Source organism: Marmota monax, unplaced genomic scaffold (genome assembly GCF_021218885.2).
Source record: "Marmota monax isolate L192 unplaced genomic scaffold, Marmota_monax_Labrador192_F-V1.1 WCK01_AAM20220418_F8-fsc00029, whole genome shotgun sequence".
Classification (NCBI taxonomy): Eukaryota; Metazoa; Chordata; class Mammalia; order Rodentia; family Sciuridae; genus Marmota; species Marmota monax.
In genome coordinates, this window is record NW_026693024.1 from 8,099,007 (window position 1) to 8,123,495 (window position 24,489).

At 42.5% G+C, this 24,489-nt stretch overlaps 1 protein-coding gene across 8 annotated transcripts in view; it reads left to right on the plus strand.

The window, feature by feature from the left end:
- Rreb1 (ras responsive element binding protein 1) overlaps window positions 1–24,489 on the plus strand; it is a 131,581-nt gene that overhangs the window by 52,307 nt on the left and 54,785 nt on the right. For all 8 annotated transcript variants that reach the window (XM_058582385.1, XM_046453551.2, XM_046453549.1 and 5 more), the window contains exons 2-6: window positions 10,283–10,403; window positions 14,185–14,305; window positions 14,924–15,136; window positions 19,728–19,817; window positions 20,793–20,956. In XM_058582385.1, coding sequence (XP_058438368.1) covers window positions 14,966–15,136; window positions 19,728–19,817; window positions 20,793–20,956 — 425 coding nt within the window. In that variant the 5' untranslated portion in view covers window positions 10,283–10,403; window positions 14,185–14,305; window positions 14,924–14,965. The remainder of the gene's footprint in view (window positions 1–10,282; window positions 10,404–14,184; window positions 14,306–14,923; window positions 15,137–19,727; window positions 19,818–20,792; window positions 20,957–24,489) is intronic.

Consider the following 24,489-nt stretch of genomic DNA (forward strand, 5'->3'; position numbering starts at 1 on the left):
GGGTGAGCAAGAGGTGCCTCAGCTTTAGGACTGAGTGTGTTGAAGAACTCTTATTTGAGAAGCAGAACTGAGTGACACAAGCTAAAACAATTTCATGTCATGGAAGTATTGGCAGAGGCCAGTCCTTCTGACTGGGAATGCTCACGTTACGTACTGCATACAGTTAATGGGAGTCAGCTTGGGCATCCAAATCTGCGTGTCACAAAGGTTGTCTTTGTCAGTGTGTCTGGGCCATGGGAGCTGTATTGAAGTATTCATCCATCCTCAGACTGGGCAGGGAGGTAGGCAGGCAAGCAAGCAGCCATGTCCCAGTTGGCTGGAACTCTCACAGTTCTCTAAGTGGTGTCGGGGCACCTGTCTCCTCTTAAGTGTGCTTCTGGTGCTGGCCAAGTTATTACTCAGGTATGAGAGGTTTAAGGGAAGGGACCTGTCCTTCAAGGGTTATCTTCCATTTGGGGTTTTTCTTCCTATTCTCTGTAACACTTGGGGTAAGTTTTGGGGCTTGCGAAGGGGTTGTGTGTTTAGGGTGAGTCTTGTAAATCAAGAGCCCACATTTAAGAACCTGGATGCTTCCAGTGCCTGATAGGAGCTCAATCCAAGGCAAATGAACCAATGTGCTTTGGGAACTTGAGGCTTGTTTCAGCCTCTGGGGAGGGACATGGGGAGGGGGGTGTCAGGCATTTCTGTTGGTGAAGCATCAGTGCAATTAGACCCCCAGGGAGTACAATTGCCATGAACTAATCACCCTCCCAGCATGTCAGGGCCAGAGCAAGCTAATTGCCCCCAAGCCCCTGCCTCTGCTGGTCCAGCCTGTTTTCCCACAGAACATACCAACTTCTCTTGCCAACCGGACATGGACCTCAGGAGTGGTCTATCCTGCCCTGTAGTCATTCTTGATTTATTCAGTTTAAGTAAAACCATTTGCTTGCCAGTTGTTTTTGGTTGGTTGACTTGCGATAAACACTTATCAGCCACTTATATCTCAGAGTATTCGTTTGCCTTCACAAATGCAGTGGTAAATACTTTTGTTGGAGGCAAGGAGGGAGTTGGGGGAAGGAAAGATCATCCATTCCATGCTCAGAGGGCCACCCATCAGGTTTCTGGGAGCTGGGGTATGTCAGTTCCCCAGGCATAGTCATTCTCAGCTGACAGTTGGTAATGTCTGATTACCCACTGTGAAATTTTGACCACAGCTGACCACTTTTCCAATGGGCGAGGAAAGATGTGACCTCCCCCTTTCACTGTCTTCTCAAAGCTGTCAGGAGAGGAGCAATTCAAACACTTTTGTCTTCCACAAAGTCATTTTGGTTTTCCAAGGAGTGTCATCCTGCAACTGCCCTCAATTCTGGGAATGTGCAGCCCAGTCGGAGGTTAACCACCTGCTCTGAGGTTGCTTAGCTTGCACACAGCTCCTCCTTGGGAAGAAGAGATTCCTGTTTCTGTTGTACCCTTTCTCCAGCACGTCAGAGAGGCCAGCCTCAACCTCAGGGCCTGTGAAAGAGTTGCAGGATATTGCCTAAAACTCTATGCAAACTGCTACTGAACTTTACCCCAGCTTCTTTCCAAAAGCTATAAATGTGACTAAAGATATTTAGCTCCACTTCAGAGAAGTGTCGAGAACAATGCAATGACTACAGTCCAGTTGCCTGAGGAGACTGGGGCAAGTTGCTGGGTGTCAGCAGCATCAGATTCAGGTGCTACAGCTGGGACAGCAGAAGTGTGTTGGGGAATACCAGGAAGAAAGAACCCCGTCCTTGGAGGAGTCAGTAGTGTGTACTTCCTCTATTAAGCAAATGTAATGTGGAACTGACCAGGATTTGTTTCAGCAGCACACTTGGGTTTTATTTCCTGCTCACCATGCAGCATGGAGAGTGTCAACAGCTGTTCTGCTTGTTACTGTCAGTAGGATTGCATTTGTGATAAGCCAGCTTATATTTATTTTTAATTTTCTGACTTGTGGGCTGGGACAGGAATTTTTTTTTTTTTTTACAAAAATTGTCAAAATTTTTAGGTTCCTGCCCTTAAAGATTTGGCAGTCCAATAGGGGAAGCTAGGTAGGCAAACTGAGGAAAGTAGGGGGGTGGGGGGGACAGCCTAGGGCATAACCTGGAATGTTGGGAAGGAAATAGCATAGCATCAGTATCCCAGACTCGATGGTGCAATACTGTTTGCCAAGTGTTTTAATAAATCAGCTTCACTTCTCAGATGGGAGAACTGAGGTTCAAAAAGTTAAGGGCCTGCCACCTGAGCTTCCGGGTCAAAATTTAAGACTCCACATCGTCTGTTCTTTCAGTAATTATGGTTTATTCTCTCTGTACATTCAGAAGAATTTGACAAAATTCTGATAGAAGATTTATCCTCTCAGAAGTACAGAATCTAGCAGTCAGAAGAGTCATCTAACCTGGTCTCTCACCTACTACGAGAAAATTTGTTGTTGTTGTTATAACATTTGTGATTAATGGTTACTCCCCTCCTTGAATACCTTTAGGGCAGCAAGCTCATCACCTTAGTGGGCCACATTCTGTCTGAAGGCTACTCTACTTGTTTAAAGTCCTGGTTTAATGAGTTAGAATCCCAGCTTGGTTTCTCTGTTTCTCCCACCCATACCTCATTCCTGCCCCAGAGGCCTCACGGAATGGATGTGTGTCCCTCTTCTAGTGCTGCAACTTTGGCAGCCGGCTCTTGTGTGTCTCTGGTTCTTTCTCTTAATGAATGGAGCGTCTCCATTTACTTCAGCCATTTCTTATTCTCCCCCTGACTTGGTGTTCCAAACCTGTATTTTGTCCACTGCCTTTCTCTGAAAGGTTTTCAATGATCTTTGTGGTATATGAGAATTTTGGAGTCAGACAAACCCAACCTAGAGTCTGACCCTACCCCACAAGAGCAGTGTAGAATCCAGCAGATAAACTGATCATTACCTGCAGGATTTGGGAAAGGATTAGATATATGTAATGTCCTTGACACATTTCTGGCACAAGAGTTTATGTCCCATAGTTAATGCCCTCTAGTTATTCTCTGGAAGAAAAATAACTGGATACATCAGACATCTAATACATTCTCACTTTAATCCTGTTATCTGTTACTTATAGCAAAAAACTCTTTCACCTTTAAAATTCCTCAACCCAAGTTGGTTGTGGAGGCTCCTTCCCATCCTTTCCTAGACCTGTATCTACCTGACAAGTCAACAGATTAGATCTTTTTTTTTTTAAAATATTTTAGTTGGACACAACACCTTTATTTGTTTATTTTTATATGGAGCCGAGGATCAAACCCAGCTCCTTACACGTGCTAGGCGAGCACTCCTCCCCTGAGCCCCAGCCCCAACCCGAGATTAGATCTTAAGGTGGGATGGGTAAGACCACTAAACTTAACCCCCTGTCCTGGGGACAGGTGAGGGGACCTTGTCTCCCTCTGCCTCTTCTGCCCAGTATGAGCACTGCCCTGTTTAGACACAGGTCACCTTGGTCACTCACTCCCCACACCCCCAGCTGCCTTAAGCAGAGTAGAAAATGATAAAGGATTCTGATAAGTTAGGCAAGAAAGTGATGAAATACCAGGTCCTGGTGGCCAAACAGAAAAACAGTGTTTAGAAGAAGTCTGGCGTGCTTGTGGAAAGGGCCAGGGACTTGCTCTTCCCACAGCTGGGTGCCAAAAGCCGCCCGAGTACCCTTCCCAGGGGAGCAGGGCACATTGTGACAAATGACTGCCAGGTGGCAGCTGCAGCTTGGCCTCTCAAATCTGGCAGTAGTTAGACTCTGTCAGTAAGGCACACTCCCAGGAGAAGAGCTGCAAGAAGTGGAGTCAGCTTCTTCCCAGCCATCGTGGACCAACACAGAGGCCGCGGTGAGGTCTCGGCCCTGTTTCCTTCCTCCGAAGACGCCAAGATCCCTGCAGGGGGTGCCAGGAGGACAGCTGTGGGGGGACACCTTGGTTTAGCACCTACCAGATAATCCACCTTTCCAGGAGTTTGCATTTTTGCTTTATTTTATTTTATGGAACCTTGGGCCTCGCATATGCTAAACGCAGGCGCTCTGCCACTGAGCTCAATGCCCAGCCCCAGAAGTTCACGCTTTAAGTGCTCAGTTTCATTTGACAGATGAAGCTGCTAGACACAGGCCTTGTCTTCCCAGTCAACACCGTGCTTTTCTCTCAAGTCGAATTTAATGCAGCAGTGAAAATGTCCATGTTATTGTTATTTTTTAAGGGAAAAAGTGTTCCTTTACCTAAGGACCATGGACACTCCTGTGTTATTCCTGGTGAAATGTTCCCCATCAAGACCACTCGGCACCGGAAATCTAATCATAGTATGGAGCAGCAGCCACAGAGGGTAGAAATGATCTCTTTCCTCCTCCTTGTCCCGGGTTCCATGAAGAAGCACGTTGCACTAGATCTTAAGCTGTTTTTAAGGCTGGAGGAGGGAGGCTTAGGGTTGCCTTCCCTGGGAGTCATCCTCCCTAACTGCTCCGTTTCCCTGTGCCCTTTGTTTTGCACATTCCTTACTGCCCAGGATCATCACTGGAGAGAGAGGGAGGGTGCCCAGGGGCCACCAGAAATCCTGACCAAAGGGCTCAAGTGTGGAGGCCAATCCACAGAACCCTCAAAGGAACTTTTCAGGGAATAGCTCAGGCTCAAAGAGTGCCATTTGCTGGAGAGATGGGTTTCAGGATCTTGTGAAGGCTCAGGCTAAGTGCAGACTGGTTTTGCCCTGTCTGAAGCTCATATCCAACATGTCCTTGTTCCTGAGGAAGGTAGAAATAGGTCTTGCAGAGATGAATCCCTTTCCCCTCTCTTATTTATTAATTTGCTTTTTTGGTAAGTAGAGCCAAAGCTGGAATTGGAATCTGAGTCTCTGCTGCAGTGCCTCCGTTTTTGCCTGGGACATGGTGGATCTACAGCTCTCGGAAGGGAGGTTTGCTGTTACCCTTCCTGAGGTGGTTCTCAGTGCAGAGCTGTGAACACACAGATTGTTGGGCCTGCCACCCTAAGGGTTTCTGATTATATGGATTTGGGGTGGAGCTGGAGAATCTCCTTTTCCCATGAAGGGCTATGAAGTTACTACAGATGGTCCCCAACCTATTTTTTTTTTTTTTACTTGTACAATTTTTTTGATTTCTTAATGGCATGAAAATGGTACACATTCATTAGAAACCACACTTGGAATTTTGAATTTGTCTCTTCTCCCAGGATAGCAGGATGGGGTTCAGTCCTCTCTCAGGATGTCTCTCTTGCCTGGCTCCCAGTCAGCCATGCCACCATAAGGAGAGAGCACAGGCACTATACTGTATGCTGTGCTTTTAAACTTTGATGTTCAGCACTTGAGGTGCATTCAGTGCATTTCCACCTTAGGATGGGTTTATTGGGATGGACCACATTGTGGATCAAGTGGCATGTGTGTTCTTCAGGGTGGCTGTGTTGACAGGTCAGCTGTAGTTAACTTCTTGCTGACAAGATAAGGCTGGTGGTAAGGTGCCCTGTGCATGTGTTTGCCTAGTTTTCATCTGTGCAGTCTAGGCACTTGCCCCCCAACTCCTGCCCCCCACTTCTTCTGACATATGCCATTTGTTGGCTTGTCGCTTATTGTCTCAAACCTCTTCCCCCATACCTCTGGACCTGAGCACAGCTCCTCTTGCTCCAAGTCTGTACATGATTTTCATGGAAGCAGAAGTGACCTGGTGGGCTTGTGTCATCAGCCACTGGACAAGACTGGGCTGTTTGGTATCTTAGGCTGAGCCTCAGGGCTTCTTCCCGCCTCCTTGGCTTGGCTACTTCTAGAACCACAGGGTATAGAATGTGAAAACCTCTCCCTGTCCCTTTGCATGGCGGAGGGAATGTTTCTTTTTCCATAGAGGTGAAATCCCGACCTGCCTCTTGCCATAGAGTAGGGGACAGCAGGCACGAATGGAAGGCCAGGTGCTGAGCATTTAAAGGAACAAAAATGATTCAGACCAAGATTTAGAGAAGCCAGAGACATGACTAAGGGAGCACAACTGTGCTGTCGAGCCCCATGCCAAGGGCCACACTTTTTGTTCAAAAGAAACTTAATGGAGTTCAGAAAGAGGATTCACTTGGTTCTCCTACTTAACAGCCCTACAATTTTGGAGACAAGTAACTTTAGTTTTCTCATCTGTACAATGAGATTATCTTCACAGCATTGTTGCTATCGGAATAAACAAGGCAGTGGACTCCGTGTGTGGTACATACAGAGTGCTCAGAATTTGTTAGCTCTGAATATTTAGTGTGATAGTGGAATTAAAGGTCCTTGTGTCTTGGGGTTTGGAACCAAGAGCCCTGGGTTATTAGGGGTTGGGGAAGTACCAGGTGCATAGTGGCCAAGAAGAGGGGGAAGTTCAAGGGGAAAGAACTGAGCAAAGAGATAATCACGGGGACTGGTGGACCACAGGGCAAAAGGCGGGCTGTTGCCAGAGCATGAAGAGCCTTGAGTACCAGTTTAAAGTCTGACCATTCCTTATAGTCTTGAGGGATGGGAATGGGGAAGTGTTTTGAAGCTCAGGAGACAACCCAAAAGGAGGTCCACATACACACCTTGAATCCTGGGATTGACACTCCACCCCCACCCTTTTACCTCCACACTTCACTCCTGAACATGGCCTCTGCCATCGGGTACCTTCCCAACCTCTTCGCAGCAGTCCATACTTAGCCAAGGGGAGAAGATGCAGAGCTGGCTGGAGCATTCACAGTGCCCAGTTGTGCAGGGTCTGCTCAAATTCTGAAAGGCATTATATGACACAGTAAGGCTCCCTTTTACCAAAGCGAGTGCCAGCTGTGGGCAGGGAGGGGCGGGTGACTTTCATGGGTTACCGCCCTATCCAAGGCACAGCATGCACCCTAAGCCAAGAAACACATCAACTTCCTGGAGCCGTCATCCCAGCTGTCTCAGCCTTCAGAGCACATGCAAGTCCATCCTGGTTAGAAAAAGACAGTTTGGCCTCAGGCTTTGCAGGCAGAGAGAGAGCAGGCTTGGCTGTGGTGGCACAGCTAGTCTGGTTTGATTCGGTCCTCAGCCAAGTCCACCCTTCAGGAGATGTCTTTGCTGTTGGTCAAGTGCCCTAGTAGCTCAGACCATTCTGATGTCTGTACTCCTCTTAATTCAAACTCTTTGAGCCTGTCCTGGCTGGCCTGAACTCATCAGCTGTGCTCCAACACACCATGCATCAGCCATCCCACCCCGAGTATTTATGAACATCCAGGAGGCTCAGCACTGCAGCCGTGCAGGTCCAGTGTTGTAAAGCCCAGGACCTCTGCCATCATTGTGGGCAGCTCAGCGTATTCCATATTTCCTGGGGGTCTGAGGACAGATTTTAGATTTCACTTCAGAAACCCTGGAGTTTTCAGAAGCTGGGATGCTGCTCTTTGCTTCTAAACCATCTTCCCTTTTATCTCTCATCTCTTCATTGCTATCTCACTGGACCTGGAGACAGGCTCCTTAATCTTCTCTTCTGGTTTTACATAGCATTGTCCCTTATCTCCTCAGGGGCTGGGGGCTGGCCTTCCCTTGCCCCTCCTCCTCCCAGAGGGACCTCTGCCTTCTCCCAGACATCCTGCCTCCTTGGCTTTGCAAAAAGCTGGTGGGAATGAAAATCCAGAAATTCAGCATCCCGGACCATTCCCCAAACATCCCAGCCTTCTTAGCCGCCTCTCACCAACCAGAGTCATCATTTAGACCATAACTGGTCTTGTTTGTTTGTTTGTTTGTTTTGTTTTGTTTTCATTTTTTCTCCTGAGGCAGTTGTGATGGAGGTAAGAGATGTCTTGAAGTTTCTTCCAAAAACTGTTTTGTACTTTTCCATTCTACAAGTTCTGTGAGTCCCTTAAGCCTAAGGGAACCCAAAACAAACAGGGTAGTGACTCTATTATTCAACTTAATTGAAGACATTCTTGATATTCAGATCATTTACATCCAAGGTCAGAGGATGGAGTTTCAAGGTCAAGCCTAAGCGTGGCCTTTTTGCTCCAAAAGGATCCTCTTCCCCTTTGGTTCTCTCTGTGTATTTGAGGGGAAACTGGTGATTTTTATTTTTTATTTTTTGGTAAGTACTTAAATGAGAAGAGGAAGCAGGACTAAATTTTAATGGCAGTCTTAATTATATTCTGGAGAATGTTCATTCCATAAATGTTTCTCTGACTCTGAAACATATTGTGTGAATATATATGTGTGTGTCTTTTAATTATATGTAGAACTTATTTGGAGATCTTGACAGTTTCTGGGAGAAAAAAAACCTGTGGGCTACTTACTCCTTCCCAGACTTCCTTACTAATAAAATGTACCTTTTTTTACCCCCAACTACGTGTACTTTTTCCTTCTATTTCTCTTTTATTTTGGGGGCTCTGGAAATGGAACCCAGGACCTCACCATGCTGGGCAAGTGCTGTATCATTGATCTATACTCCCAAGCCCCAGTTAATGTAAAAATGAATTAAAAATAGAGAAAGTTTGCTTGCTTTTTAAAATACTTATTAAAAATTATGCTTAATTTTTCCTTAGATAGCCATAAGTTTATATAGGTAGAGATCATCTGAAAGAATGGTTTGTGTATTTCCGAAATCTGCATAACTTTTAACAAAATTAGCTGATCCATGGTTTTGAGGAAGTGGGGGTCATATATCAAGTAAAACACGAATTCTTCCCTTGCTTTTCCAGAATATTTCTGGAGTCCCTGATCCTCCTGAATCTGAATGAAAATGTTGAGTGTAGAGTGTATGTGTGGTTTTTTTGTTGTTGATAGACCTTTATTTTATTTATTTACATGTGGTGCTGAGAATCAAACCCAGTGCCTCACACAGGCCAGGCAAGTGCGCTACAGCTGAGCCCCAGTCCCAGCCCCCTTTTTATTTTTTATTTTGAGTCAGGGTCTTGTTACAGTGCTTAGGACCTTGCTAAGTTGCTGAGGCTGAGTTTAACCTGCCTCAGCCTCCAGAGCTGCTGGGATTACAGGCATGCACCACCTTCCTTGTTTCTTGATACTTTAGAATCCAAGAGAATAACACAAAGAAGATGGAGAATTGAAGCAGAGAGGTATTAAGAAAAATTTGGGGGAGCATCATGGTATCAAAAAATCACTCAGGAGCTGTTTCTGATTTAAAAAAAAAAAAAAATGCTGGTGAGCTTTATTACCCACCCCAGCAGAGCAGCCTAGCCCAGGCTTTTGCCTGCCCAGGGTGGTTAAGGAGCTATCTGTGGACAGCTTGAGGAAGTCTGAAGACGATAGCTGTGTGGCACACTTGGACAGCTTTTCTCCAGACTCTTCAAAAAAGGGATGAAAGTGAAAAAATGTGCCCCGCAATTGCTTTTAGACAAGTGCTATCCGCATGGGGTTTATTTTGCTGCTGCTCCCCCTGCCCCCTTTTCTGCTATGCTGGGAATCATGTGCACAGAGATTTCTTTTTAATGTGGTGCTGGGGATTGAACCCAGAGCCTTTTGCATGCTGGGCAGGTGCTCTATATGCTACATCCCCAGTCTTATTAACTTTTTGAATCTTCTCCCAGTTTTGCACTCTTTAGCTTAGCTGAGAGATGCTGTTAAGAGCCAGAGACAAACATACCAGATGCTGTCGTTCTGGGAAATGCCATATTCCAGCTTTCTCTGACCATTGAGGTCCAAACACAACATTGTCCCAGCTTGGGACTTTTCAGGGCCTTAGCACACTGGAGAAGACTTTCTCAAGTTCGTGAAGGGTGTGTGTAATTAGAGACATTTTCCACATCTTACTCCAGAAAAGAAAAGGTGCGCATTTGGTCCTGTTTGACATGAGTTACAGACACTTCTTGTTTGGGAAAATATGAGATAGTCTCAACTTGAAGGCTCTGTTCATTACCTATTTCTTATTTTATTGCTTCTTTTTTCCTGTTTCTATAGCATTGACTGGTATCCTGTTTTTCTATTTCCTTCAAGTCAAAGGACCATCAGCTTCTACTATTAACATGCATTAGGATTGCCAGAGCTCCTCCAACAGTCACAGCCGGCCGTCTGGACCCCTCTCTTGTGGTGTTGCCCTCGCCATTGCTGGAACCTGCTTGGTGTGGTGGTGGTGGGTGGGGGACCTGTGGAAGTGGACTCAGCTGTAGCCACACTTGTTTAGATGCTACCAGGTCAACTCTGGGTGGAATCGCCGCACAGATTACTTGTAACTGTAGGCAGGGCATGGGAAATGTGCTCTTGTCTCAGTTTATGATTCCTGGTGTTGTTGAATAGAGGAGATTATACAGAAAATGGATCGCTTCTTGTCTTAGCTCCCTTTCACATCAACTTCTCTTGTTTTTGCAGGTTGTTCCAACTCTGCGCTCCAGAAGTGGTGACTTTGAGGTGTGACCCTGCCCACATTTGGGCCCAACCCGTGCCAGCTTCTCAGTAAGGAGGTCGTGACTTGATAAGACGAGAAAAACAGGTCAGTTAAACAGCACAGATTTTCCTTTATTTATAGTAACGGTCAGTGTTGAGTCTTCCTATGCTCTCCCTTCTTCCAGCTCCCTCCCCAGTTGTGCTCCCTCTTTTCCAGGATATCCTGAGACTTAGTGCAAAATCAGTTTAAAATTGTGAGTGCATCTTGCTATTTTTTTCTTGATCTGTTGATCCTGTGGTGTGGGATGAGAAAGCTGAGCATGCTTCACAGGAAGCAGCACCTCAAACCAGATTCCTCTCTTCTCTCCTTTTTCCCACCCCGCAGTTTGGTCTGTGGGTTAAAGACTGGCACACCAGGCTAGTCTACTTGGTGTTGTAGATCACACATGTGTCTTGGGAACTTCATCTGGGGTCCTAGTCCTCTCTGATTCCAGTTGAAGGGGATGGTACTAGAGTGGGGCCAGTGATTATTTTAATGAAAATTCTAGGGCTATAAATATCCATAAAAGGAAAAGTGTTTTATCAAAAGACCATAAACTATTAAAATATCTTTTATTCCATGATATCAAGCATCAGCAAGTTTAGGTATATTAGTTTGGGTTATTCCATTGTACTGTGGGGCATTGGGTAGCGGGTAGGTAGAATGAACTATTACTGGCCACCTTGCATCTAGTTAAAGTATCATAACGAGCCTTAATGTTAAGAAGGATTTTTTCTTTTTTTTTTAATATTTATTTTTTAGTTGTAAATAAAATATAGGACACGATACCTTTATTGTATTTATTTATTTTTACGTGGTGCTGAGGATCAAACCCAGTGCCTCTCATGTGCTAGGTGAGGGCTCTACAGCTAAGCCACAACCCCAACCCTGGGGAATTTTTTCTAATACGGAACAGTGAACTACATTGTGTTTAGCACCAGCATCTTTCCGGTGCCCCATTCCATACTCAAAGGAGAACTCAAGTCTAGGACTCAAGAATAAACTAGAGTAAAATCTAGCTTGTAAAATCCAAGGGACAGGTTGTTATTTGCTTTTGAAACATCTTCCCAGGGTGGATCCAATGATCCTTTTTTTCCTTTCAACCAGCATAGCCAAGTATTCCATTCTATTAATTGTATTGCTATTTACTTACATTAAAATAGGAAAAGGGGGCTGGGGGTGTAATTCAGTAGTCAGGTGCTTGCTTTATCATATACTTGAGGCCCTGGGTTCAATCTTAGCACAGCAAGATAATTAATTATCAAAATTAGGAAAAAGAAGTAAATGGAGGGGATCTTGGTGTCATTTACATGCAGCATTAACACTTACATTTTATCTTCAAGAAGGAAATAAATTTGACCAAGCCAGGAGTGGTGGTGTACACCTGCAATCTCAGCCACTCAGAAGGCTGAAGCAGGAGGATTGCAAGTTCAAGGGCAGCCTCAGCAACTTAGTGAGGCCCTGTCTCAAAATTTTAAAAATAAGAAAGGCTGGAGATGGAGCTAAGTGGCTCAGGAGGGGAGGGGATTGGCCAAAGTCTTCCTGTCCAGAAGAATGAGAGGCAAGTTTATAGTTAATCCCAAAGCATGGCTTTTCTCCTTTTCCAGTGGGCTAAGTCCTTGCAGCGTTCAGCTCTTGTGCTAATTAACTGTAATAACTCTCGCTAGGCATTTTCTATTTCAGACCTAGTTTGCAAGAATGTATCTTAGATATCATGACTGAAAAAATTCTTACTAGCAGTTTGGATCTGTTTAGAGAACATATTTTTGTCAGTTTGCCTGTTGGTTATTTAGTCACAAAGGTGTTTACTGCAACTTCATAGATTTGAGTCAGCTCTACCAGTTTTCTTTTCTAAATTTACTGATAGGACAAAAGTGAGATTATCTTCCATACTCTTCATATAAATTGGTAGGAAGGTTCATATTCTTTTTATCGATACAACATAATTACTATAAAGATAGATTTCTAGTAGTTATTTTACACAATGTGGTGAATTCAGTACTGGAAGCATCTATTTCTGAACCCAATACATATTACATACTGATTAATGATGATACTTTTGTTAACAATTAATTAAGAAAAATGTATCAGGTGTGGAGGCACATACCTATGATCCCATCCATCAGGGAGACTGAGGGTGGAAGATTGTTAATTCAAGGCCAGCCTCAGCAACTTAACAAGATCCTATCTCAAAATAAAATAAAGAAAGGATGGGACTGGGGATATGGTTCAATGGTAGAGTGCTTGCCCAGCATATGTGAGGCACTGGGTTTCTCAGCACCACATAAAAATTAACAAATAAAGGTATTGTGTCCACCAACAACTAAAAAAAATTAAAAAAAAAAAAAAAGATTAAGGGTATGACTCAGTGGTAAACTGCCCTTGAGTTCAACCCCCAGTATGAAAAATAGAAAGAAGAGTGGTATGTGTGTACACACTTGTATGTACATACTGTGTTTACATATTTTTTCCCCTAAGGAGAAATGACCCCATTAAAGACAAAAATAGGAAGTAAGAAGCATAATTTTTAATAGATTTAAATGGATGTTGGCATGGAGAAACAGTTTGGTTTTCCTCTCTTTTGGGGAAAAGATGTGGGAGGTGAGACTGGATCAGGAATCTTAAATTGTATGCTTTTGCATTTACTCCTTTTTCCTACTATTTGGTTATATTTAGAACATCTACTAACAGTTGTCTTAGGTTGTTTTCTGTTGTTATAACAGAATCCCCAAGACAAGGTAATTTATAAAGAATAAAAGTTTATTTGGCTCAGAATTCTGAAGGCTGGGAAGTTCCAAGGCCGTGGCACTTTCTTGGCCTTCGTGCTGCATCATAACACCACAGAGGATATCACATGGCCAGACAGAGCAAGTGTGCATGTTCAGTTCTCTCTTCCTCTTCTTGTAAAGCCACTAATGTAATTGTGGGTGTTCCACCCTCATGACCTTGGCTAATTACCTCCCAAAGGTCACACTGCAAATACTATTAATAATGTATGAATTTCAAGGTTAATTTTCAATACTTGATCTTTTAGAGAACATATTAAAACAAAAGCAACTAAAGCACGTTTTATCACTTGACAAGGAAATTTCTAAGATTGTCATTGGCCCTTTTGGTAGGATTTCATTTAGAGATTTAGCAGATAGAAGCCACTTAATAAAGTTCTATCCCCTTTCCTGCTTTGTTGCTGGAAGGCTGCTTATCTGGAGCTGCTCTGGGTAGACCACCTGACCACCTGTCAGAGCCCCTAAAGTTGGTGGAGAAAACCACATGAAATCATGTTCTTTCTCATGTTGTTTTTAAGCAGCCTCTTCAGCTAAGATTATGAGCTTGATCTTAGGCTGCTGTTATGGCCCTCTGAAATGTGTTAATTCTAACCATAGAATAAGAAGGTACTAAGATAATATTACCAGTAGGGATTCAGCTATAGAGTATAAAATATTCATCCCAGATAAAATGAGGACTACATTTTATGTATGGACTCATTACTGACTACACCTCTCGCCATAGGCCTTCTAGTGGCAAAGAGTACATCCAGCCTGAAGAAGTAAATCCTGGTGTAAAAGGGTCATTACTTTCCCTTTGGTCATTCTTTTCAGGTTACCAAGCTTCGTTTAGGTCTGGCCTGATACTGTCTTGACTCCGACCTTTTAGTGAATTCCTTAATTGTTTTGTCTTTGGTCAATTTCAGGGTGAGACACAAGGTGGGTCAAGTTGGGGTCTGAGGCTCCTTATAAGTAACTGGGGCGCAGTTTGAAAGAAAATTTGGTATATAAATATGAGCTTCAGAAAGTAAAATACAGCAAATAGATATTCCCTGAATCTTTCTACCTCTGTTTCCCTCCAGTGTCAACCAGTGATAGCCGTAGAGGAAAAAAGAAGTAAACACGGAGCCATTTCTTCCTGCGTGTGGATGCTAGTTCTCGCAGGGGGAAATTTCACGGTTTATCAGTTGGCAAAAAATGGAGGTAATTAGCCACAGGGGTGGGGTTTTATTCTTTCTGTTATCTGGGGTATAGGTGTAGTACTTACTTGTGTCTTTGAAGAAACAGGCTATTTTATGTTGATTTGAAATTTGGTCATAATCCTGACAGGGTTGGTTTCTCTAATCTCTTACAGAATTTGGGTTGCCCATTAAACTTACTTTATTGCAGCAATGGAATTAAATGAAACCTGAAGTTTCTCATCCCGTATATTTAGGTCTAGAGCCTTTATGTCACAGAAAACAAATATATGGTTCTGTGGAGGATGACAGTCAGCCAAATGGCAGCTTCTGGGGTTTCTTGTTGTTGGCTTAGCCTTTCCCACCTCTGCTTACAAAGATGAGGAAAGGCAAAGAAACCTTCCTCAGGTCACTTGGAGTCCTGTCTGTGACATGCTCTCAGAAAGGAAGCAAGATCAGTGGTGAGTCTTCAGAAAGCCAAAGTGTCATTAGATGAAAGCTTAAATCATCATTGGCACCACATGAGTATGCGCTTGACTAGAAGGAGGGTGTTGGTGTTTGACCCAGCTTGTAGTTCAGTTACACTTGGCTATGAGGAAAGTCTCAACTTCCCTTGGTAATGTCAGCAATTTCTGGTTTTCAGTTCTATGACAGAGGCTTCTTAGAAGCATAAACTCCTGTTCCAATGACGTCAAGTTCGCCTATTGGCTTGGAAGGCCCGGACCTGTCTTCCATCAACACCATGATGTCAGCAGTAATGAGTGTAGGGAACGTCACAGAGAATGGAGGGAGCCCCCAGGGCATCAAGTCCCCTGTGAAGCCTCCAGGACCAAATAGGATTGGCAGAAGGAACCAGGTAGGCTTCAAGTACATTGGGTGGTAGCATCTGGATGGGTTCCGTCTGTGAGAATGTTGGAGGAAGTTTCCCAGCTCCCTAAGACAAAACCTTGAATGTGTTCTGAATTCAACAGATACACCCAGAGGCCTAATCATTTTTCAGGAGCAAATTTTTCATAGCTTATTTCAGTTTCCTTTCATAGAAGAAATTTTCTTTGCTTTGGTGTCAGTGTTGTGAAAGCACCCTTATTCTTTACCCCATGATTTGATTTAAACTCAGTCTTTCTTCACATGATCAAGGCAGTGAACTTAGTCAAGTTCTCGGCTGTGATGTGGTTTCTTTCCTTATTCGCACAGTTGGTTAATTGAACTTTCAAAGCCAACTCCTTGATTTTTTTTTTTTTTAAACATCTTCAGATTAGGTGGCAAATAAGTCCTGTTTGTATAGGGGCTGCTGTTCAACTTTCCAGTTTTCAAAATGCACAGAATTTGACTCCAGAGAATTCTACTTAAGATTCTGTTTAGTCCTCTTGACAAAGGATCAGGAGAAGTGGGAAAAAGTAAATGGGTAGACAAAGATTGGGAGGTATGATTGCTGTTATAAAAGTCCTAATCTCCTCCATTAGGAAATAAGATGAATCTTTTAATTAATGGACAAATGGGACACTTTTGAAAAGTTGTGCTGCCACAGTAGAAACATGGTGTAGATATACAAAGGAGGGAGGCAGAGTACGAATGAGTCTCTGTTCTCCTCTGGATCCATACGGTGTGAATTTTTGGTTTTATGGGTTTATACTAAACCTTCAGAAAGAAGGCTGCTTCTTCTGAGTTTATCTAGGAACCCAGGGATGGACAAGAGAGCAAGCCCACTGGGCTTTTTAAAAATTTTCTTTTTTATTAGTAATCTTACTACAGCTGTTCTTACACAGAATTCTCTGATCACATCTATCTGGTTTTCTATAACTTCTCAGTAGTAGAACCTTAATTAAGATTTTAATGCAACTTACCCTCCAGGAAATGTGATGCCAGCCCCAACTCCCACCAGGTGTGTGGGACTGCACTTCTTCACAGCTGGCTCAGGACTGAAGCCTCTGTCGGCATCGCTCAGTGGTGTTTGAGGGTCGGAGCACTGACACCTTTCTTTCTCTTTTTCTCCCTTGCCTTCGTGTGCCTCTCTTCTATGGGTACCTGAGAAAATACTCAGCCTGTATGACTGTGGCCTGAGTCAAGAAGGAGCGCTAGCTCTGGGAAGAAAAGGTTTACTTCCATTTTCACGTGCCTGTCCATCTCTTCATCTATCTGTCCATCTCTCCATTCATCAACTTATGTAACAGTGTTTACCAGCTTCTACTTCTAGCTAGCTGCTGTGCCTGGTACCAAGCATTTTGGGATGAATAAGACAGATCATTCATCCTTCTCTGCTCAGGAATGAGTGAAGTATAGGCCGGAGCTTTTCCTCAAGTAGCACAGCATCACCCCCACCCCCAGGGCCAGGCAGAGCTGGTCCAGGGCCAGGCTCCAGTTTCTTCCCAGTTGTTCAGAAATAGCCATTAGAGCCATGGAAGATACCCACGACTCCTCCCATTCCTGCATGATGAGTGGCGCTTGTTCTTCGGAGGAGGTGAAAGTGCAGGTGTAACTGGGCCGCTTGTCCTCTGCTTCCTTTCTCCTAGGAATCCGGTGCACTGACTTTATTTTTCCAAGAGAGTTCCGGGCCAGAGGTAGCCTGCTAAATACAGTGCCTAATTAAGGGAACAAAATGCAATGGGAAGAGAGTATAGGGAAGAAGGAAGCAGCCTCCTTACCTGTGAACTGGATAGGGAGGCCAGAGAGAGGGAGCCAGGAAAAGTCCCATCCTCGTGAGCAGAGTTCCAGGACAGATTAGGCACAGCCGGATGCTGACAAGGGTGCCAGATTGTTTCATTATGGAATGGTTAGTTATCACATTAGCTGCTAATTTTATCTTTCAGCTCAGGAAGTGTGCTTCTTCCACCAGCACAGTCATAATAATTGGATTCAAAATCCTCCAGTAGGCCGTTTCCAACATCACAGTGATCTCTTTTCTGTGTAGTTTAGTTTTGAAGGTTAAATCTGAGCCCACAGCCCACCTGACATTTCATGAACCTGTATTATGGTCTACATGGCAGCATTGCCAGCCTCAGGTTTGGCAGTAGTTAATGATCAACCTTAGAGTCATTATCAGTCAGCTGCACAAGCTGCATGCAGTGTATCTGGTATCTGTTTCAAGCCAGATGCAAGAAAAAATTAAAAAAAACAAAAACCGTCTCTTCATGAGTCTGGTTAGTTTGTTTTTTCTTCCTCCTGCTCTTTTTTTGTTATTGTTGTCGTTGTTGTTGTTGGTGGTGGTGGTGGTGGTAGTTAGTGGTGGTGTTGATGATGAGCTGGGCTCTTACTGTCATGTGACCCTGAGTCTGGCTGAGGCTTGGCTTATCTAATAATTTGACAGAACTGCTCCAGAGGTTTTATTTGATCCTAATTTTGGCCTAGATGTGAGGCGTCCCTCATTATTATAGAAAGTGCTCTTCTTTTGCTGCTTTTGGGGTTTTTTGTTTTTATGGAGGTCCTTGGCCAGCTCTAGTCTGAATGATTGTAGAACTGGCTGAGAAGATAGGACCCCCATCCCCAATTATGCCTTTGAGAGGACTTAGAAGTACCTGAGTAACTTGGTAAGATCAGGACTTGTTTGGTTTCTGGGATAATCGACTTCCTTATAGAATTCACATCCTTAATCTTTTTAAATGTGAGTGTGAGAAATATGTGGCTGACTTACATGGTTCTCAGACCCACTTCCACAGATTGAAGAAGGGTCATCTTGCTTAGAATGAGACTTTCTAGTTTCTGAAAAGAAGTGAGGGAGAAGGCAGCTACAGACTAGACATCATCATGCATTCATTCATTCACTCCACCCATCTGGTTTATGGTGCCATTTGTTTTATAGTGCACAGGGTAACTTTTATTTTCACCATCTCTCATGAGCCAACCACAGGGTGTTTCCTTTCTGTGCCTTGGGGTTCTTTTTTTTTTTTTTGGTCAAACTTTATATAGCATTGTGGTTTAGGGCATGGGCTGTAGAGCAGCTGACCTGAGTTTTAATCCTATGTCTACTTCTTAATTGTTCTCCAGTTTAGGGCAGGTTACTTGCCCCTCTGTACTCTAGTTTCCTCATCTAGAAAATGGGGTCCATAATAGTGTCTCTTAGCAGCTATAGGGGGCAAAAAAAGAAACCTTATGTTTCTGTATATTCAGAGTTTCCACATAGTAAGTGCTCAATAATTGGTATTTGCAGAAACTCAGCTGAATCTCACTTCAAGTAAAAGAGGTCTATTGAAAGATGCTCAAGGACAGGAAATGATGCACAGCCTGGCCAGAGTGTCTGGCCTCTCTAGAGCACTTGCACATGTGTGTTCATGTTCTCTCTCTTTCTTCCCCCTCCCCACCCCATACCTTTGTCTCAGCGAATGCCTGACCTCCCTCTCCAGTTAGCACTGACTTCTTAATTGATTTCTTGTGGCTTGAACATGCCACAGTGTTAGGTGTGGTCCCAGCTCTACATGAATTCTCAAAGTGCTCCTGATCACCTAACTTGGCAACACCCAGGCACATGTCAGTATCTTCAGAGAAGCTTATGAAACCAACAGATTCCTAGGTTTCACCTCCCTTCCTCCCTCCCTCACAATGATTCTGATCTAGCATGTTGAGAGTCTGCTCTAGAAATGTGTTATTTTACAAAGCTCCCCAGGTCCCACTGATGGCCTTCCCTGAGCATTCCAATTTCTGATTCCCTGGAGAGGTGTCCAAGTCTGGATCCATTTACTTGTGAGACAGAGACCCGTGGTGCCTAGGGACTGTGTGAGTAAGGAGACCATGATAGGTAGGCACTCCTAATAGCTTTCCTTGGATTACTTGGAAAGAGGAGCTGTAAAAAGGATTAGTGAATTTAAATTTCCTTTAAAAAGTAAAATAATTTCCTCAAAGGAAGCTTGTCCTATATGTTTTGAGGGAACATAAAACAAGACTTCACCAAGTAGTAAGCTGCTCCGTGTCGTCTCTGTGGAAGTCTCCAGTTTACACTGTCAATCCTATCAAAGTTCTAACATGGACAACATTTTTTTTTTTCTTATTTCTTATTTACAAACAGTGTCATGCCGATGCTAGCATGGGTCAGAGGAGTTGTGTTAATGCCTGTAGGGTACATAACCAGGCACTAAGGGCTCCTGCCTTTGTTAGGGTGGGTTTTTATTATTTCACCATTACGGACAGTGAAATAGTATCCATGTAACAAAACACTGCTGTTTAATAAGAACTTACTCTGTACCAGGCACTATTTCAGTGCTTTAATTTTATTTTAAGTTTATGAATTTAATCCACATCACAACATGTTGTGATTGATACTCTTTTTTTTCCCAATTACAAACAGGGAAACTGAGGGCAGACAGGGAGGTGACCTGCTCACGCTGACACCTGGACAGGCTCTGGTCCGCTGCTCTCGGCTACTTACAGCCAGCTCTAAAGACACAGGGGCTTATGACAGAAATAGAAGGCACTGGTTTACTATGATTTGAAATTCATACTTTGTTTTAATCTCTTAGGAAATGAAAGAGGAGAAGTCTTCCTACAACTGCCCCCTGTGTGAAAAGATTTGCACTACCCAGCACCAGTTGACTATGCACATTCGTCAGGTTAGCTGCTACTTTTGTATTTTTGTTCTAAATTATTCTTCATTAACAAGGTGATGAGATGATTTGATTCTAATGGGTGAAATGTGAACAGTGCCTAATTTTGATTTAATCTTTTACAATCTTTGGGGCAATTATGAAATAATTTTTGTGTTCATGTTACTTTGGCAGAGCCCAGATCAACACAGAATAACTTCAGAATTTAATAAAATTTAGCTAACTGCCCACTTATATTAACAGAAGACTTTTCATCGTATGTGACTTGTCAATATGATTTGAGTTCCTTATGATACATTGAGGTCGTAGATGTCTTTCCTTTTCTTTATTGCTCTAAGTTTATCTCATTCAGTTGTGAATTTGCTTAGTTTGGGATCTTTTTCTTTCATCCTTTTCCCTCATCAGTCATGGCTGATGAAGGAAAAGGATAAAAGAAACAAGACTCTTGATGGGTATTGGATTGATGGGAATGATAATCAGTTGAAGTCATAAACATACTGCTGAATAACACGTTACTAGAGTTACTTGGGTTTGTGTAGAAATCCTCTTTGCCATGTTTGAGAGGCCAAAACTCTACTCTGTAGGTTTCATTTTTCTTTCTCTGACAGCAGGCCTGCAATATCAAACTTGAAGGGATATTGACTCTCTGAGACAACCCTATTTCACCCATTTACTGTGTAGTTGAGTCCTTCTGCCCATAAAGTTAATATATATGGTCAGTTAATCTATATGTTTCAAAGAAAGCCTGCAAAGACTTCATCTTTCTCTGAGCCTTGCAGAACTGCTTTTCAAAACTGGAACACAAGAAGATCCAACAAAATATTATTTGTCCATGTTTCTGATGATACATTTGGACCCTTTAGAAAGATAGTTAAAACAAAAAGAAATGGCCAAGAAGCTTCATCGGTTTTTATAAAGCTCTAGATGTCTGAGGTTTTGCCTATCTTGTCAAGTGACTACTGTGGTGATTATTTTCTGCAGCACAACACAGACACTGGAGGAGCTGACCACTCATGCAGCATCTGCGGGAAGTCCCTGAGTTCGGCCAGCTCCCTGGATCGCCACATGCTGGTGCACTCGGGCGAAAGGCCTTACAAATGTACTGTGTGTGGCCAGTCTTTCACCACCAACGGGAACATGCACAGGTGGGTGAGACACCTTTTGCCTCAGAGATGGTGTCTCTGAGCCATGGAGAACTTACCTGAGGGCCGAGAAAGTTCTAAAGTTCGGTTGCCCAAGAGAAAAGCTAGAAATGGTTTTCTTTACCTTCTTGGGGTGTCAGGCATGTCTGGCTATGAGAACAACACACAAGCATAGCTATTCAAGGTTCATCCCCCTGGGCCAGTTGAAGTTTGTTTTATTTCTTCCTTTCTTTTTTCTCTTCCTGTTGTACTAGGGATTGAACCAAGGCCTCATGCTAGGCAAGCACTCTACTACTAAGCTATATCCCCAGCCCTTATTTTATTTTGAGACAGGATTTTACTAAATTGCCCAAACTGGCCTCAAACTTGCAATCCTCTTGCCTTGGTCTCCCAAGCAGCTGGGATTACAGACATGTGACACCACACCCTGCTGCCAATTGGAGTTTGAGTGCCACAGGTGGGCAGTGTACATATATATAGCAGGACCCCCAGGGAGACACATTCACATAACCCTGCCCTTTGAAAAATATTTGCATGTGCCTACCATATTTAAATAGGTGACCTGATCCTGGAGTTTCAGGAAAGATAGGATAAAATGGAGATAAAGAAAATGTGATAAATGTCAGGAAATTACTTCCTGAGTGAGAAGCATGCTTATTCAGGTGTGGGCATATTAAAATATTCAGCCAGTGGGAGACTGGCTTACTCTTCTTAGAGTGATTGCATTGTTTTGAGTAATTTATACAAAGAATTTTTAAATGCTTACCATTTTTATACAGACATTGTAGGAACATTGAAACTAAAAAAGGGGAGAAAGGAGACTCAGAAATTTCACTTTCTTAGAAAGTAAAACTTTTTTTCTATATTCCTTTCTAATCAATATCCTTCTTTTTCAAAAAATAAGTTACATTTTAATATACTTATTTCAAAATAAAACCTTACATTACCATAATATAATTGATACACTAGTTCTATTTGATTGTATATAATTACTAAGATGAATGGTCCAGTTTATTCTATCTAGGCTCATTTTATAAGCCACTAATGATACACTTGGGGGGATGTATTTGTATGTCACTAAGTTTCCTGATTTTAAATATTGCATACATGAATTCAGGTCTCCACTGTCACTTGTATACTTTCTGTCCTTGTGCAAGTTACTGAATTTCTTGGTACCTCAGTCTCCTCATTTACCCAGGGCCTCACACAATGCTAAGCATGAACTCTACCCTGGAGCAGTACCTCCCACCCTAAAATGAGATTTTTCATAGTGTCTGCTTACTACAGTTAGGATGGGGATTAGGAGATAATGAATTTAGTGCACAATTCTTAGCCCTTGGTAAGCAATTGATAAATATTATTTACATTTCTGAGTAATTCTATAATAATTTAAAGCCTATGGATTTCTCAATCTAAGCTAGAAGTGAGGTGTATAGTATGACTTCAAGAAAAGTATGAATATTTTAAAGAAAGTTTTACAAAGTGTTTTGCTTTTATTTCCCATGTAAATATCATTCCTGAAGGGTCATTCTCTTTGCCCTTTGAACCATTTTAAGTCTTTTGGTACAATTACATGGGATGTTTTTCCATTTATTTAGATCTTCCTGTTTTTTTTTTTTTTTTCAATAATATCTTCTGGTTTTTAGAGTATGAGTTTTATATTTATTTTGTTACTTCTATTTTATTTTCTGGGGTTATCATAAGTGGAATTGTTTTCTAATTTAATTTCTCAAATGTTCATTGCTAGTGTGTAGGTATACAGTTCTAATTTATATATTGACCTTGTTTCCTGCAACCTCACTAACCTCATTTATTCATTCTTATGGTTTTTTAGTGGATTACTTAGGATTTTATAATATAAGATTATGACACTTGCAAAATTACTTCTTCCTTTCCTATCTGGATATATTTATTTCTTTTTTGTGCCTATTTGACCTGACTGGACCTTCAGTATATGTTAAGTAAAGTGAAGAGTGTGGGTGGTTTTATCACAGTTTTAATCTTAGGATAAAGAAAGCATTTAGTCTTCCCCTACTAAATGTGTGTTAGTTGTGGGTTTTTCATGAATGCCTTTAAAGTTGGAGGAAGTTCCTTTCTATTCCGAGGTTGTTAAGTATATTTATGATGAAAGGGTGTTGGATTCTGTCAAATGATTTTTTTTTTTTTTTTTTGCATCTATAGTCAGGTTGTTTTTGCCTGTCTTCCCCTCCCCTCCCCTTCCCTTTAATTCTCTTCCCTTCCCTTTCTTCCTTCTCTCCCTCCCTCCCTCCTTCCCTTCCTTCCTTCCTTCCTTCCTTCCTTCCTTCCACACTGGGGATTAAACTCCAGGGTGTTTTACCACTGAGCTGCATCCCCAGCCCTTTTTATGTTTTGAGACAGTCTCATTAACTTGCTGAGGGTCTTGCTAAGTGGCTCAGGTTGACCTCAGACTTGACATCTTCCTGCCTCAGCCTCCTGAGACACTGAGCTTACAGACACTGAGTGCATCATTGTGCCCAGCCATTTTTGCTTTCTGTTTTGTTCTATTCTATTCTATAGGTTAAACTAATTTATTCCTAGGATAAGTCCTATCAGGGTCATAGTGTACAATTATTTTCAAGTGTTGATGAATTGGGTTTGCTAGCATTTAGTGTTTGTATTCATGGCAGTGTAGTCCTTTTGTGCCGTCATTATCTGTTTTGGGTACCAGGATAATACTGGCCTTGTACAGCGAGCTAAGTAAGATGTATTCCCTCCTCCAATGTTTTTTGGAAAAGTTTGTGATAAGCTGGCATTAATTCTTAAATGTTTGGTAGAGTTCACCAGTGAAGCCACCTGGGCTTTTCTTTTTTGGTAGTTTTTTTAAAATAACTAATATAATCTCTTTGCTTATTATAGATCTGTTCAGTTTTTCTTTTTCTTTTTTTTTTTTCTTGAGTCATTTGTTTCTTTCTAGAAAATTTGGCCATTTAATTGAAAACAATCACTGATCTAGCAGCCAGGTATCCACAGCACCTCATAAGATTCCTTCTGTTCTGGAAAGTCAGTGGTATTGTCCTCTTGTGATTTCAGTGATTTGATTCTTTTTTTCCTTTAGTCATTCTAGCTAAACATTTGTAAGTTTCATTGATCTTTTCAAAGAACGAGTGTTTGCTTTCATTGATTTTCCACTGTTGTTTTTTTGTTCTCCATTTCATTAATTTTCTGCCTTAAACATTATTATTTCCCCCTTCTTCTTGCTTTAGATTTTGTTGGTTCTTCTTTTTCCAGTATTATAAAGAATAAGATTAGATTGTTGATTTGAGAACTTTCTTTTTTCCAGGCTTGTCACTTAAAGTAATAGGTATGAATATTAGAAGGGATAGGAAAGGGGAAAGGAGGAGGAGATGTGATTCCTCTCAGAGAAGAGAGGAACTGAGAACTTTGTGGGGTTTCTGTTGTTGTTTGTTTTTATTTTTTTGGAGGGGGTACCAGGAATTGAACTCAGGGCCACTCAATTACTGAGCCACATCCCCAGACCTATTTTGTATTTTATTTACAGACAGGGTCTCACTGAG